General features: G+C 32.1%; 2 protein-coding genes across 3 annotated transcripts; one reads left to right on the forward strand and one right to left on the reverse strand.

The window, feature by feature from the left end:
• The first annotated feature begins 12,953 nt into the window (after positions 1-12,953).
• LOC107620272 (vesicle-associated membrane protein 711-like) lies at positions 12,954-14,433 on the forward strand. Its single transcript, XM_016322460.3, has 4 exons — positions 12,954-13,307; positions 13,381-13,571; positions 13,648-13,811; positions 14,064-14,433. Exons 1-4 carry the CDS (start codon positions 13,073-13,075, stop codon positions 14,152-14,154), a joined length of 681 nt encoding a protein of 226 aa, XP_016177946.1. The 5' UTR covers positions 12,954-13,072; the 3' UTR covers positions 14,155-14,433.
• Positions 14,434-14,777: 344 nt separating this feature from the next.
• On the reverse strand, positions 14,778-17,562 carry LOC107640392 (BSD domain-containing protein). 2 transcript variants are annotated; one of them, XM_016343918.3, is made up of 3 exons: positions 16,889-17,562; positions 15,967-16,154; positions 14,778-15,413 (listed from the first exon to the last, which is right to left on the reverse strand). In XM_016343918.3, the coding sequence occupies exons 1-3, from the start codon at positions 17,337-17,339 to the stop codon at positions 14,892-14,894; spliced, it is 1,161 nt and encodes a 386-aa protein (XP_016199404.1). In that variant the 5' UTR covers positions 17,340-17,562; the 3' UTR covers positions 14,778-14,891. The 2 variants fall into 2 exon arrangements, with proteins under 2 accessions (XP_016199404.1, XP_016199407.1); XM_016343921.3 differs by having other exon boundaries at positions 15,967-16,151; positions 16,889-17,557.
• Positions 17,563-17,580: the final 18 nt, after the last annotated feature.

Raw genomic sequence — 17,580 nt, forward strand, 5'->3', positions numbered from 1 at the left:
GTAAATATATTAGAGTAATTATTGCATTTAATCGTTGAGATTTTTAAAATGAACAATATTAAAAGGTCATCAAAATTTATTATTTCTGATCTTCATTTAGTTATTAATTTAATTTTTTTAATATAATTCTTTTAGTCTAATAATTCAATAATGTATTTTATCCTATACTTTTACATATTGATGATTAACTAATTGCCAAAAATAATAAATTATAATCGTCCTTTAGTATTCTTCTTTTAAAATTGAATATTTTAGTCTCTCAAATTTTAAAACACATAAAACAGTTCGAATATTTATCTCGATTAAACAATACAGTTCTCTCCAATTTGATTCGAAAGTGAAGTACACAATAATCATTAAAGCATTTAAAAAGTCTCAAAATAATGAAAATATTCGTGCAAAATTTTAAAAGAGTCATTTTAATTAAATGGATTAAATTAAAAATTATATTATTTAACATTAGAGATAAACTGTTGAGATTATTTTACCGTATATTTTAAAATTTAAAAAATTAAAATGTATAATGTTAAAAATTTTAGAAACTAATTTAGATAATGACTCTGATAAAAGAAATAATTTAAAAAATATTGACTAAAATTAATAAAGTTAGTTGATGAAAAATTAATTCACTACAAGAGATACGTTGAATAGCGACGGTTTATTTAGGGATTTGCGGCGGTTTGAAACCGCCGCGAAACAAAATTTCAGCGGTTCCACAAACGTTGCCTATTAGGGGGTGGAGATTTGATTTTGCAGCGATTCCAACGAACCGCTGGCACAACCGCCGCTATCTAGTCAGTGGATTTTTTTAAAAAAATTGCGGCGATTTTAAAACCGCTGCAAATCTATGTAGGGTTTTAAAAAAAAACTGACTAATATTAAAGGGGGTCCATCTATCAAACAATTGGGAGAAGAAATTAGAGACAGGTTCAACTGATTTTTATTACAATTATTAGAAGAGATCAAAGAATTCTTGATAATACAATACACGGAGTGTAACACTAATTTAAAAAAGAGTAGGCACTAGCAAATCCAAATTATATAGATAATACCATGATGATGAATTGATGATGGCTGCATTTAAACTATATATAAGCAATGAACATATTTCAAGTACTACCATACAACACAGCAGAGCTAGACAAGACTAATACTAATTACTTGAAGTATAAGTTTACAAAAAAGACCATCTGAACACTCAAAAACCCTGATCCTCTGGATTCAGTAATATCATAATAAGTTAAAGATAAATTTTTAGACAAAAGCAAGGTGATCTAACTTCATAAAGTAGTATATACCTTTTCTTTTCGATATTCTTTTTGGCATTAACTTGTTCAGAGTTAGTTGGTTCTGAAGCTGCATGAAACAATATAAATAAGGAATTGATTAAATCAAATGAGAACATAGCCGAGTTAAGTTGAGCAGCATTACATGAAGTATCTTCTCTAGCTTGTTCTTGGTTAACATTGGATCCAAGGGATGTTCGTTCATTTTCATTTGCCATAGTTTCTTGATGATGCAAGTCATCATGTTTGATTTCTTTAGAGAAATTGTCTTCAGCTGGTTCAAGTTTCTCAGCATTAAACTTCTCAGACTCCTTTCTCAAAGAATACCTGTATTTGCATATTCAAGGGACCATATAAGATAACTTGTTATGCAGCAATTAATAGTCTAACTCAGACAATACTTCTGTAAAAGGCAAAGTTAAACTCATACCTCCGGTCCTCAATTTTTTCTTTGGATGTTACTTGTTTAGCAACAGCAGGTGCAGCAGCTGCATGAGAGAAAGGCCTATTTAAATGGGTATCTAGGCTAATTTTCGTACATATACATGCATAAAGTATGGTCATAGTAGTTACATTGAGATTTGAAAACTCTCATTCTTTTTGCATGGCAAAGATTATCCTCCTTGCTCTCTTCTTGAAATGATTGATTTGGCTGCTTACTCTAAGCTGCTACAATCTAAAAGTTGTTATGAAAAAGAAAAAAGTCACAGTGAGTTGGGAGAACAGATAAATCAGCAGAAGAAGCCAACGAGAGATTTTTTACTTTACCTCATTTCCAATACTTTCATGCAACTTTTCTGTTTTCTCTTTTGCTTAGCATAGAAATATTTGACAGTAAAAAATATAATTAAGCCTTTTGTACTTGCTCACTTGCCAATTCATCAACTAGGACATTGACTATGAGCTATTTGTCAGGGCAAATTCTGCATTTTGTTTCCGTAGATTCTGAAAAATGTATGGTAGCAAGGATCATACATTGGCTTTAACAAGAATCAAGGTCTGAACTACTTCCCAATGACCATGTTGACAAGCTTGCATCAATGCAGTCTATTAACCATATAATGTGAGCAAAAGAAATTGATCTTTCAATAGAAGAAATATAATACTACTCATGACATAAAGTATGCACTAGATTGAATTGTGATTTTTCATGTACCTGACCGTGATAGTTCCTAAGATTGATATCAACTCCAGACTCAAGCAAGAGATATACTATCTACATCAATGTAAAAAAAATCAGTGCATACTACCTTACCCCTCTATAACCCCACTTCAAAAACACAAACCAAGTAAATATGGAGTTAGAGGATAACCCATCTACATTACAAAGCACATAATTTCACTTTCATCCAAATTTAGTAACAATTAGCATTCTATATGCTTTACTTCTTACACTATTCACATCTGGTAACATTGTCCAAAGTTACAAAATCGTATAAAAGGTTTGAGGTATAGGAAGAGTTTAATTGTTCTGCACTGGAGGTATACAAAAGAGTTTAACATTGTTATCCAATAAAAAGCTTGTGTAACTTGAGTACCATGAAAAGCTTTCCAATTGATTTATCAAAAAATCATGTTGCACACATGCTAATGTCACATAATAATTCAAACAACATATATTATTTAGTAATAGCAAAATTAAGGAATGCATCCATGTAAATTTCTGCAACTTTTTTTTAAAGAAAATGTGTTGTGCATGCAGATCAAAATCAGCGAAATTGTTTAAATAATGTAGCAGCTATTTTGATCACACATTCATGTACATATTTCAAAAATGGGTTAGTACAAAGGAGAGACTGAGTCGGCTTGGGGCTATTAACCAACAGGATACCTTGTGCGTTTTATGTAACAAAGATGTAGAGTCTACTCACCATTTGTTCCTTGGTTGTAGTTTTGCTTGGCAGGTTTGGTGTGCGTGGCTATCATATGCTGGTCGACAATGGTCTTGCCCAGGTACATTGAAGGAGCATTTCTTAAGCTGGACACATATATCACAAAGGAAGGAGGAGTGCAAGAAATGGATGGTGTGCTTTTGTGCGATTACTTGGAACTTATGGCTGGAGAGGAACAGGAGGATCTTCCAAAATAAAGAAAAAGGAGTTGAGGAGATAATCAACATGGCTTTTCTAAGCTATAAAGAATGGTTAGGTGTGGATTCCTTTGTTGTTGATGGCAATGCCGGAGATAACAAAGGGACATATGATATTATACTTTGTTGGGGGTAGTCTTATCTGATTTGTATTACGGTTGTCTGTTCTCTTTTGCTCCTCTATGTGTTGAGCTCCTCTTTCAAAAAAAAAAAAAAATGGGTATACACACCTTCACCTGAGATAGGAGAAGAATACTAAACTAATTTTGTGAAGCTGACTTATAGTGACTCATATATTCAATGCAAATCACACTGATACAGAAATTGAAAATGTAGAATTTATCAGATAAACAAATAACTGTAGTATACCTGAATCCAACTCTCTTAAAAATTTTGACACCAGTAGGCTTTATTATTAGTGTCACGTAAACACCAGGCTCAAATTGTTCAATAACTTGTGTTTCTCTATTTCTCAAATAGTTCAGGATGATGTACTTGAAATTCTAATCAAGGGATTTGTTCTATTTCTCATATATTCTCTTTAAAATATTTTATGCCATTAATTTGGATGACTAAGCATTTTTTATAAAGAAACATGATGCTTAAATACTAAAACAGTTTGTAATAAGAAGTATGGAATTGAAAGTTGAGCAATCGAAATATATATATATATATATATATAAGTCAATGATTTCAACTATATCCTTGGTAAATATAGAATGAAGATACCTGAATAATAGTGGACTCAAAAATTTCTAGCATTGCTTTATGCTTAGAAGACTCATCTGCTGCCAATGTTGTAGATTCCTTAATACCATCGATGAAGCAAAGCAATTACTGGGTACAAAAAAATTAGCAAAACCAATTTCAAAGTGCATAGAAAGAAAGTTAGGAGAATATTGGAACAAAAAAAAAGCAGAACAGATTCAAGAAAGGAAGAAGCAGAGTACTGGTGAGTTTGTCCCGGTTTCCGCGACGGTTGTAACTGGTGGCGGCGTGTTTGATGATGACCTCCTCTCCCCTTTCGGCTCCACCTAGCGGTGGCGCTATCAATTGTAGCAGCAAAAAACCCTAACGGCGACTGGAACAGGGTGCGACGGCGACGACCTTGACCCCAATCGACGGCAGCCGCGGCGGCAGAGCAGGACGATGCGAGAACGGACCTCCTCCTTCTCCCCTGGTTCATCATCTTTTGCTTCTCCTTCACTCTTCGTCGTTCTTCCCCTTCGTGAGCGCTCTCTCTCTCTCTCTCTCTCTCTCTCTCTCTCTCTCTCTCTCTCTCTCTCTCCAGCTTCAGTAGCGACGACGACAAGCTTAGTGGCGGCGACGGTGGCAAGACGCGATGGTATAGACCCGCGATGAAGACGACGACGGCGCTGACTTCACGGTGAGCTGATGCGGTCTCCCTCTCTCTTCGGAGTTCTTTCTCTTGCCGTTCTGGCTTTCCGGCGGCACGGCAATGCGACGGCGGTGGCAAACTCAGCAGCGGCGGCCCGGCTCCTTTCTCCCTTTCCTCTCCTTCTCCGTTTCTCCCTTTCTTCTCTTAACATTTTTTCTTTCTTTTTTTTGTTGAAGCTGCTGAGTGTTGTGTTTTTGGGAAAGGGGAATTAAAATATCGCCAAAAAAATTAGGTTAGCAGCGTTTTTTTTAAATTTTGTGGCAAAATCAAATCAAATAGCTACTCTTCCCACTATCACCACTAAAACTGCTGGAAAACTATCAGACAGCGACAATTGTCACAACAGCTGCTAATTGTGTGCCGCTATCTTGCGTTTTTGTAGTAGTGTGTTATATACTAACTTTTTTTTCCCTATTATATGTCCTCAAACTTTGATTTAGACAAAATATAGAAGAGCCCTTATATCTATTACATAATTATTATCAGAAATGTCTGGTAAAATATTTAGCTAAAATATATGTGTAGAATAAAACACTTGTTAAATTGAGTTATTTTTTTAACTTTTAAGAACAAAAGTTAAAAGAATGATGGCCATGGCAAGAATCATACCTCATAGCAGAATAAGAGGAAGCGTTGATTTTTTGTTTCTTTTACACTATAGATAGGTTCTGTTAGGTGGACAACAAAAAATTTAAACAATGTAAATAATTGATTAATTTCTTGATTCACCAAAAATTAAAAAAGAAAACCATCCAAATCAAATAACAAAAAACTTTTTACTTTACCTTTTTAAATTTTAATCATTCGCTCCAGTGGTTGTCTCTTCTGAAAACTCTATCAGTCCTATTATTCTCCAATCAGTCCTCACCCGGTATTGCTCTCTCCTCACCGGATATCATCGTCTCCCCCGGTTTCTCAGCGTCGTTGTTGCTTTCGTAACTAGCCTCCGCACAGGCGTCGCTCTCTCTTTAGCCGGACATCATTGTCGCCGCTGAGCTCGTGGACACCGTCGCTCCTTCGCCAACAATCCCCCACCAGCGTTGCTCTTTTCTTCATCGGACACCAAGCTCGCCGCCAAGTTTCTTTGGCTGCGTTTGTTTACAGAGACAGGACACTGAGACATGGACACAGAGACACAAAATCATGTTTGACAGAGGAGACATGGACATAGACAGTGTGTCCAGAGATACTGAATTAGTGTATTTTGTGTCAATCCTGACAGGAAGGACACGGGGACACTAACAAGGGATACAACTTATTTTTCATTATTTTTGTTAATTTTTCATAATTATATTTTTTTATTATTATATTTTTCATCTTAAACTTTTTGAATGAAAAAATGAGAATAAATTAGATTTTCATAATTTGTTCTAGTTTATCACCAAATAGAATACAAGAACACAAAATTTTGTGTCTCTGTCAATTAGTGTCTTGTCCTATCCTGTTCTCAGTGTCTTGTTCTGTCCTGTTCTCAGAAACAAACGCACCTCGTCGTTGGTCGCTGCTCCGAAAGATTAGTTGATGGCTAAGGGTTTAATTCATAACCATCCATGTACCTAGTAAAATGAACATCCAGCAAATTTCATTGTATCTACTTAAATCCAATCCAAATTAAATGAACATTTCTTTAGAATAAAAATAACCACCCACATACCTATTAAAATGAACATCCACATTCAGAAAAGGAGAAGAAGAAGAGAAGGTGGAAGAGGAGGAGAACTACAACGGCAAATGGAGGACGGCGACAGCATGAGACAGCTACAGTGGCGCATGGGGAATGCGCGCGGTGTGATGGCATCACTCGCGCGGTAGCGGCACTGCAACAACTCCATGAGAGGGTGGCGCGACACGTAACAACGCCGTCAGAAAAGAGAGGTGCGAAAATAATAAGACAACAACTGCGGTGCTGACGCTCCTATACACGTGAATGAGAGAGACGGAGGCAGCACGAGAAGGTGACGGAAACGGACGAGTGTGGCTGCACTGCATCGGTTTGCAGGGAGGGAGAATAACAGCGTTCCAAAGTTTTGTTACTATAAGGGATGGTCTTTTAATCTATGTCACAGAGCTGTATTGCTTTTGTTATTATCCAAATTATTTTCTAAATCATAATTTAATTTAATAAATTCAAAATTTAAATTTAAAATTTGATAATAATTAATTAATTAATTAAGAATTTAAATTTTAAAATTAATTTTTTTTATTTCATTATTCATATTATTTATTATATATATTGTTTACTTATACCTTCTCAAAGCATTATGATTGATATTTGGTTCCCATTTTTTGACTGTCAAGTCCGTCTTATTACAATAAGGATACTTCACATTTGGTAGCTAGTAGTTAATTGACTTTTATCCGAATAATTTAATAAAAGTTAACTACCTTAATTAGGGACATAACATTCCCATATGTAGCGGGCAACATTTGACTAAGTGTCAAAGTGTGCCCTATCTACTCGTATAGCATTAAGAATTCTATGGAATCTGTAACGGATATTGTTGTCCGAGGTATAACTTGTTGAAGACGAGAGCAAGGTACACTTTGAGTGATAAAAGTATTTCAATACTCACGTCAGACAAAAAAATTTTTGTATGGTGTATAATATATTTCGAAAAGAAAATCTTACTATTTTTTTGTACCTGTTCTCTATTTTATACCTTTTTTTCTTGGTCATTGCAAAGAATTTTCAATTATTGAGTTATAGAAAAAAGATCTTAAGAACTTGTTTAGGCATCATTTTTGACAAAAAAAATTTAAATGATATTTTTTTAAAAGAATGATTTTATGTTTGAATATCTCATATAAAAAGATATTTTTATTTATCAATTATATTTGAATAAAATAAGATAAAAATATTTTTTTATTCATTTATCATGTGAAAAATATATTTTTTTCAAAAAAAAAGATTTTTAAAAAAATATAAATTATAATTTCTAAAAAAAATTATTTATTTTTTAATACTTTTATTTTTACTATTAGAAATTTATCAAACACATTAAAAAATAAAAAAAAGTTATTAAAAAATATTTTTTTTATTGATTTAATGACAAATAAACAAGTACTAAATACACCTGTTATAAAAGAGAAACGGAACCTGCACTATAACTGAATTAAAATTGACCATTTTAACCAAATTATAGTTCGAAATTAAGACGAATTATGATATTTTCATTATTTTGATCAGAATCTATTTTCTACTTTCTTTAGAAATAAGATTCCACTGAAAAACTAATTAGAAACGAAGCTAACTTAAGTCAATTAATTAAAAAATAGATTTATTAAAAAAATTTCTATTATTTTAATTTTTTAAATTTTAATATCAAAAATAAAAAATTAATTTAATTAATTTATATTATAGTTATCTCCTAAATTTAATCAGAGATCTTATATAATAGAGTAAATACTCCATTTGATCTCTGATAATTATCTTGAAAGGATAACAAGGTCCTCAAAAAAAAAATACCTAACTCGATTCTTGATTTTTTTTTTGGATTGATTAGTCCCTATGCAAAAAAAAATAATATTAACCTTTTTTGGCACAGACATAAAAGTAAAGCTAAGAAGTTAGATTGGATATTTTTTTTTGTCAATAATTTCATTATCTTTTGAGATAATTGTGAGGAGCTGTTTTGAGATTTTCTAATAGAATTCTGTTAAAATTTAGAGTTAATTAAGGTTTAGTGATGGTATTATTTATTATCCATGAGACCATGGGTTCCCAATGGCAATGATGTAGACTACTGACTCGGACATTGAGATTCATAATGACCAATAAACTAAAAATGGACCTGCAGGTCATTCATCATATAATTGAGCCCATTTTGTTTCCTACTATTAGAAAACGATGTGCTCTTAGCTGTTCTACTATACCTTTTGATTTTCCAAGCTAGCAGCTAAGAGAAGAAAGTTGCATTGCATGCATTATGTTGCTGAAACTTACAATTGCCCATAATATTATTATTAGTAGTAATATTCATGCAGAAGGAAAAATACAAAACTATACATATCACACCAGATCATACCCCATAAATTCGGTGTAATAATGCTACACTTCTGATACAAAATAGGACACTCTCTTGTATTTTTTCTATTAATTATTACATTATTAGTTTTGTTACACATTTAAATTTTTTTAGCAATTAAGTTTAATCAAATTGATCCAAACTAACAAAATTCACTTACACAATATGTGCCTGAATTCACACATTTTTTCTGTCTCATGTTTTTTTTTTTTCGCACGTTATTTCACTTTCTCATCTTTTTTTATTGGTGTTGTTGTTACTGTGTTTTATTTTTATTTCTTTTATTTCTCTTCTTTCTCATATGTTATTGTATTTATTTTTTTATTTATTTTTTTTTCAGTTAAAAAAGTGAAATGAGAAAAATTATGAACAAATAAAATAAAAAAACAAGAGGAGAAAAAATTTTAAAATTTAAATTGTATAGAATTATATAAAAAATAGTACCGAAATTTTTTAACAATAACACAAAAAAAAATAATTTTGTATTCTCGTAATAACGTAGAATTATCTCTTTATAGTGTCGATTTTTGATAACTGTACTAGTTTGGTGTTATTTCATAACTTATATTGATGATTTTTATGCATTTAAAATTTATATACATATGTTTTTGTAGTTAATTGAGTTTTGTTTATGTGCTTATTTTGAATTAAGTTTGTATATCGTTATCATTAAGTAATTTCACTGTCATTCCGAGTTAAATGAGGTGCACTTAATTTCATTGACTTGAATTTGATGTAATTAAGTCATACAAGAGAGTTGTAGTGGTTTTGACATCATTTAAGTCATGTTCACGACTTTTTTTTAATTTTATTTTCTTTCCTATTTGTGTTCCTTATTTTTTAGTAGAAAATTTGCAAGTTTAGAATAAGGTGGAAATTCAGGTGCAGTCAACTTTACGCAAAGTTAATAACTGAGAGCCGTTAGATGAAAATTTAGTCAAATCAATCAAATTATTTATGACTCTCAACTCTCAACTTCACGTGAATTTAACTGCACCTAAATTTTCATCTTAGAATAATCTTTGTAAAATTTTTCAACTTCTTCAAGTGATTGTTCGTCTATATCACACAAAAACTACAAAAATACGGAAAAATTATAAGCACGATGCCATTGTAAACTGACAACAATACCGAAATTGTTTATATTCGTAATCAAAGAATTTTATCGGTTCATTGCTAAATGGAAATCCATCGCATAAAAGTAAAAAAGAAAAAAAAAAAACTAACTAATTTTAGTTAGTATCGAATATATAACATAAGAACCAAAAATATCAATCATAAAATCATATATCAAAGTAACTACAATAAAATACATAACACTGAAATTAATTCTACCTTACGCTAAATTATGTTTTAAACAACACCAAAACTATCATTAAACTTAACAAAAATAGATTGATCGAAAAAAAATTCAAAACTCCTAAATTTTATTTAAATCCAAATTCTTAATCATTACCACTGATTTTTACAAAAAAATAAAATAAAATTATTCAACTCATATACAAAATTACTATACAAACATCAACTACTCACGAACTATAATAATCGAAGGAATTAACCAAATCTCATCGAGTTGATTTGATTCAAAATAATGATTTAATTTGTCTTGATTAAACTTATATGAACTTGATTATACATTATTTTCAAAAACGAAGTTGCTATATAATTTTGATTTTATTGCTTGATTTTAAAAAAATTAAAAATATCACAAAATTTAAAATTTGATCGAAAATGAATTAGATCAAACAATAATAATTGTAAAAAACAAAATTTGTAGAAAAAGTTTTACAAAAAAAATAAAAAAGAAAACGAAAACACAATAAAAAAAAGTCATTTACATTAAAGTTAAAAATCAGTTAATTGAATAATTAATATATAATATAATTTAAAAATATTTATTAATTTATTGTTAATTAGATTTTTATTAATTATTTAACGAGACCGTATATATATTTATCCCCATTTCAGTTGGGTGGTGTCTTTATTAAGACCTCATTATTATCGCTAACTGAATGCAAATTGGAATTTGGAGTGGGTCCATTTAGGAGCTTTCTCTAAAGTTAAGTCAGCTGGAGCCAGCGGTGATGATGCATGAACTCAAATTCTAAAATACATATAAGAAAATCCGGGTCAATTACAATATAACTCAATTTAAGTTAATTTTTTGTATTTTTAATTTTAAAATTTAAAAAATTAAAATAATAAAAAATTATTTTTTTATAATAAACTTTTTATTTTTTAATTAATTAATTCTCTAACAAAATCGATATATATATAAGGTAACTAATTTACACACAGATATTCTTGTGAAGGTAATAAATAAAATAATAATTACTCAAATTAATTTTTAAAAAAATTTAAATAGAATTTTTTAGTTTTTAATAAACTTTTATTAATTAGAAGTCTTTTAGAATTATTTGTGTCGAACATATTAGTCTTTCCATCGTTTTTAATTAAATTTTAATATATATTGAATAAATAAATCTTTAACAATTTTATTATAAGATAATTAAATTAAAAAAATATCAATATAAAATAAATTAATCTCATTTAAAATAATAAAAAAAGTTAATCTATTTGACAAAAATAATTTTTGAAAATTTATAGAATATAATTTATTGAGAACCAAAGTGCCTAATTTAAAATTTTTTAAAGATCAATATAAATATTTATTCTAAACAAAATATGGGATGTCAAATTATTTAATAATTATGTCTTAATTGTTATTCTTATATAAAAATATCTTCAATTACATAACATTAAAGATTTCCATTATAAATAAATATAATAAGAAAACACACTCGTATGCTATCCTATCAGGGGTGGAGCTTAGTTAAGATAAAGAGGAGTCATGCTATAACCCTCAAATTTTTGATAAAAAAATTAGTTCAATTGATTCAAATACTTTATTATGACTTAAAATACCAAAGTTCAATTTTTATCTTTTGTTTTTATTGCACAATAATTTTTAGTTTTAAATATTCAAAACATATTGGATTTAGACTTAACTGAGTGTATTCGTATTTCGTAGTGCTCTATTCAATAAGCAACATTTTTTCTATTTTTGAGTTCAAATATAAAAAATTAGGTATTTTTTATTTATGTAATTTAGTATTATTTTACATTTTACATTTTACTATTTATTTAATTTAATTTTTTATATGATAAAAAATATTAGAATATTCAATAAGTATTGATATTATTGTATTTGTATAAATTGATAAAAAAAATTTAATAAATATTATAAATTTTAATATTTGTCATTCTAATTTTTTTTACATATTTAACAGGATATATATTCAAATTTTTATATAAAATAATCATGAAAAATCAAAGAATTCATGCATTTTTTAAGAGGAAGACTAATATTCAAAAAGGAGAACATATATAACTTTTACAATATCAACATCTGTAGATAGTTCTTCTATTTTAATGAATCACAAAAAAAGTGGGATACAACCTCCAAAAATTTAAAGAGTTGCATATGATAAATTTAATTTTAATTCTTTAGAACGAGACCCCAAATTAAAGAAATGAAGTTAGACGAACTTATTTTAAATGGATTCATATCAAAAGCATCTTGATAGTTATCTTCTATGTGACCCGTAAAATTTTGTTTCAAGGACCGACATTGTATCCTATGCTTATTAAAAGTTTAAACCAACCTGTACAAGTCCATGATTGCATGCACGTTTGTGTTTCTCTCTTGATTTCAAAAACGTCATCTATGTTCCCTCATTGCTCAGCTTTATATATATTAAGAATCGGATTGCGACCCTACCGACAACTAGATCTTAAAATTAGCTAGCGATATAGCAATCAAAATATATCTTGTCATTTATTAAAACAATTTAATTTTAACACATTTATCCAATTTCTATGTATATATGTTGACATTTAAATAAGGTTAATCTATAACAATCATCATAAAAAACCTTTAAATAACAAGAAATTGTTATAACTATGAATATAAGTATTGGTCTGAAGTGTGACATGGTAGCCACATATATACGAAGAGTAGTAGAGCTAGTTTAGCGCCAAATTGGTGGGCCTCAAAACTCGACATGAAAAAAGAAGAACAGAGAGCTTCTTTTGCCCCTCCATTTTTGGACATGAAATTAATAATTAACAAATTAAACCAATCAAAATAATGGGAACCTTTGTTATTAGCGTCGTCTTTATTTCTCCTCATTCCCCATTCCTTCTTTGTGTTGTGGACGGTGCTGCCTCCACGAACCCAACCTCCCTCCTCGCAAGATCTGCGATACAATAAATGGGGATACTATATGCGATGGTGGCGAGGGGGGAGGTGGTTCTGTCGGAGTTCAGCGCCACTCCCACCAATGCAAATGCCGTAGCCAAGCAGATACTCAACAAGATCAACAACCAACAAGGCGCCACCATCAACTGCGACAGCAACGTTTCTTTCTCCCACGATCGCTATGTCTTTCACGTCAAGAGGACCGACGGCCTCACTGTTCTTTGCATGGCCGACGATGCTTTCGGAAGTAAATTCAATCATTCTCATGGAATTCAATTATTATTATTCAACGTACTAAAAGTTTGTTACGTTGCATGCAGGGAGGATCCCGTTTGAATTTCTTGAAGACATTCATCAGAGATTCGTGAAGACATACGCGAGAGCGATTCTGTCAGCTCCGGCGTATGCGATGAACGATGAATTTTCGAGGGTGTTGAGCCAACAGATGGATTATTACTCCACTGACCCTAACGCTGACAGGTTGAACCGTCTCAAAGGTGAAATGTCTCAGGCAAGTACCTTCCAATAATTCATGCATGCATGCATGCATTGGAGCCATTGATAACTGTTAAAGATTGATGATATAGGTTCGAACGGTAATGATTAACAACATTGAGAAAGTGTTGGAGAGAGGTGGTAGATTGGAAGTGTTGGTTGAGAAGACATCAGCAATGAACAACAATACTGTTCGTTTCAGAAGACAATCCCGCCGTTACCAGAATAATCTCTGGTGGAGTAATCTTAGGCTCAGGTAATTCAATACCATAAATTTGCTTCCATGCATTTCAATTAGAGAGGAATGATAGGAGGCAGCAACTTTTGTGATTTGTAGCTATCAAATAACCATTAATGATGGTTTTAATGGTGTGAGATTGGTGTGAAATTTCATCCAATAGCTCATTTTTCTTTGCTGGTTATATGCTAACCAGAATTTAACAAAGTTGCTGGCTCTAGACTTTTTCTTCCAATTATTCATCTAATTATTTTATATCGTTTTATTCAGGGTTACATTTATTATGATTTTCTTCATCGTCATTTACATTGTACTGGCGTTTTTCTGCCACGGTCCATTGTTGATGTCATGCTGGAGATAAGATCTCAACTCTCAAGCCTAGCTTATTACTCTTCATTCTTATAGTTGCCTACCTCATTGTACTGCTGTCTAATGTGTATTGGGGTCTGGGGATGCAGTCATTTCCAGCCAACATGTTACTATTATTATATACATATAGGTTTGGGCATCTTTTTGAACCACCTTTCCAGTATTGCGGGTCGCTTTGTATGTTAACGTCACTGACATAAGGCTCTGGAGGAACATTTTTGTATGTAATTCATACCCAAGCATTTCAATATGCCAATTCAATTTCTTTGCTTTTGCATTTTAGTTCCATTGTTGAAATAATCAAAGATGATATACAAGAATGCAAAAGGGAAACTAATTCTAACAGGAAAACTCTATCATTATTGTAACTACTCTGTCTCAAGAAGCTTGGAGTGAGTACTCTCTACTTTTTTTTTTTGGTTCCAAAGATTACTATTAACATGATCGAGTTATTTGAAACCAGAGGGAGAACAAATCAAATACTAGAAACCTTGTTATTATAATAATAGAAATCCTTGATTTTGTTTAAATTGTACACTTTTCAACACGATGAATGATGTCTACCCAGTGACCAAAGCAACCTTGGACAAACAAGGAATATGTACACAGAGATTATGGAAAGAATTATTTTAATTTATATGATAGTATATTGTAATCCCTAAATACAGAACCGTCGAAACGAAATAATGTAGAACCTTTACAATAAGGTGAATCGAGAGAAAGTGCTATCTAATTGAACTCATCAACAGTGAGCCAATCGTTTGATTCATCTTCCGAATCCTTACCTTTTGAATGAATGGCCTTGTGCCAGCCACCACCTCTCGAAGAACCTTCATGCAGCTGAACCCAGTCACTTGAACCATCAGGGGATGAACCCCTTCTATCTTGTGCCTCCCTATGCCCTGATATTCTATCAGAGCTATAACTTTTATCATCGTCTAGGTCACTGAACGAGACATCTTCTTCATGATGAAGTTTTGTATGAGAAGAAGCCAACGAAGTAACATCGATGTCTTTGTCTTCCAACCAGTTTTCAGTAGTACTACTGATCTCATCAACTTCTAAAACCTTTTCTGCATTTGTAAACTCGGTCACTATCTCACTTGGCTCAGATGAAATAGTCTCTCTTAGAATGCCATCCCTACCATCTTCATTTGTATCTGATGCAGTCCTTTGTTTTTCACACACTCCAGCCTCCGAATCTTTCTTCTCTTCAAGTTTCAGCAATAGGACATCTCTTGCTTCAACAATCTGAACAAAAGAATTGGGATAAACAGAGATGATATAGCAGACACAGAGAGAATGTTGCCACCCAAACAAGTAAACCTAGAGTAGAAGAGAGAATTTCTTCAAATTTAACATCAATCACATTAAAGTTGGGTGCAACAGACCAAATAATCTAGAAATCTTTGCCATAAAGGAAACAAAATGGCAAACACTGAAACAAAAGAAGAAAATTGTTGTTATCTTCTACGGTAAACTGGTAATTTATAAAAAAAGATAACCAGATGATGCAGAGAGTGGCAACATATACAGGTTTGGAATTCACCCATATATTATAAAAAAAAAGCTGCTGTAAAGAATTGAAAAAGAAAAAGATGTACCAAAAGAAGGAGAAGAAGAATAGGATTACTCCAATTAAGCAGGTTAAGATATAATAAAGAATAAATCCAACTAATTAGCATGCACCAATAAAATTCAAAATCAATACTAGATTCATGTAACTATGACATTTTGGCCAAAATAGAAGTAGATTCATGAGAACCAGTTGAATGTAAGAACATGTTCAATAAACATGACTTGCCTTGGGGGTTGATAGGAGCTCAAAATCATGCTGGTTTAATCTCGGAAGTATTAACAAAAAATAGATCATCCAAAACTTTTCCACATTCATGTAACTGCAGAGGTTCACTCTAAGTGCAACAAATTCAGGCACCAACTGTTCTATAACCAAAGCATGTTCTCTCTGAGAATTGGACATGCTGAAATCTGCTGAGACAAGTCAAATTTCCATATATTAGTGTCAGCCAATCACATTATATAGTGAAATCAAAATAAAAAGAGATTTTTTTGGGTTCTTTTACTAATGCCATCAAGAATCAAATGACACTGCAGAGATTCAAACAAGAGATTGAAGATATGCTAGAAGGACATGATTAGGGGACCACTTTAGACTCTATATTGACAAGGGTGTCAACTAGTTTCACAACATGGAATAACGTCTTTGCAAAAAGTATCGCAGCAATTACTCCTAGAGTTCCCCCCAGTCATAATTCTAAGGTTAGTTGATTACAAATATTACAACAATACACAACAGTGGAACTTTAATATTAGGTTTCAGTACAAAGAACAGCAAATTCTGTCATGAAGGAGCAGCAACAGCATGAAGGTAAACTAGGTTATATACGCTTACCACATAAGAAACATAAAGGTGCAAAATATATAGGTTTTCCAAGATATATGACAAAATGAGTGATATGAAGCGATTTCTCTCTGCTCAATTCAACTTGATCAGGATTCAGGACTCATTTAATTGTGAAACTTGGAACTACGTGAAACTAATATGTATCTTCTGGAACAGATTAAAACGTCAAAAAATAATAGGACAAGCGAACAATTAATCCATCAAGCAATTACAATTCACAATCAGAAAGAGAGATAGAGAATCATGATCTTAGCAAATAATCAAACGAAAAAAAAAAAGGAAGGGAAGTTTGAAGTATTACCGTGATGGAATGGCAAGGGGAATTCAGTCCAACAATCAGGTCGCGTGGAAATTTCCTTGACGAAACGAACAACCTCCTCCGTCGTACCAGGCACCGCATCGCCGTCGCCGTCATCGTCACCTTGCCGTTTGTGGTCGGGCTCCAGCTGCAACAGCTGAGAGGCGAGTTTGGAGATCCCCGTGACGGCTCTGTTGGACGAGAGAAGCGATAGAGAGTTCTTGAAGCTACCGCTGATCTCCTCCAGGTCGTTCCGGATTCCGGTGAGAGCCTGCGACGGTGGCGAAGACGAGGAATCACCGGCGGAAGAGGAGGCAGAGGAAGACGGCGGTGGAGCAAGGAAGTTAGCAACGCCGCGAAAAATAAGGGAGATATCGTCCTTGACGGCGGAGGCGCTTCCGCCGTGACTGTGAATTTCAGGATCAGGTGGATTGGACTTGAACAACCAAGACATTATTATTAATTATTACTAATATTTTTGTTTTATTTAATCGCTAATATAATTCCCTTCAATTGCTACCTAATTGTGCGGAACAGCTTTGGGATTCAAAGGGAGTGGAATGGTTTGAAGTTCATTAGAAGAGAAGAGAAAAGAAGAGAAAAGATTGGAAGCTTGGCTTTCTCTGTTTTATTTATCTTCAGCTGTGCCTTCTAATGTCATCATATTAATGTGGAAGGAATATTCACCCCAAATT

Source organism: Arachis ipaensis, chromosome B1 (genome assembly GCF_059453495.1).
Source record: "Arachis ipaensis isolate K30076 ecotype BB chromosome B1, ASM5945349v1, whole genome shotgun sequence".
Lineage (NCBI taxonomy): Eukaryota > Viridiplantae > Streptophyta > Magnoliopsida > Fabales > Fabaceae > Arachis > Arachis ipaensis.

Coding starts and splice junctions, on each gene's coding strand:
- LOC107620272 (XM_016322460.3), top strand. CDS start 13,073: ATGGGGATACTATATGCGATGGTGGCGAGGGGGGAGGTGGTTCTGTCG. Junction 13,572..13,647: donor TCAAAGGTGAAATGTCTCAG/GCAAGTACCTTC, acceptor TTGATGATATAG/GTTCGAACGGTAATGATTAA. Junction 13,812..14,063: donor TGGAGTAATCTTAGGCTCAG/GTAATTCAATAC, acceptor CGTTTTATTCAG/GGTTACATTTATTATGATTT.
- LOC107640392 (XM_016343918.3), bottom strand. CDS start 17,339: ATGTCTTGGTTGTTCAAGTCCAATCCACCTGATCCTGAAATTCACAGT. Junction 16,155..16,888: donor CCCCTTGCCATTCCATCACG/GTAATACTTCAA, acceptor GACTTGTCTCAG/CAGATTTCAGCATGTCCAAT. Junction 15,414..15,966: donor AGCTCCTATCAACCCCCAAG/GCAAGTCATGTT, acceptor TCTTTTGTTCAG/ATTGTTGAAGCAAGAGATGT.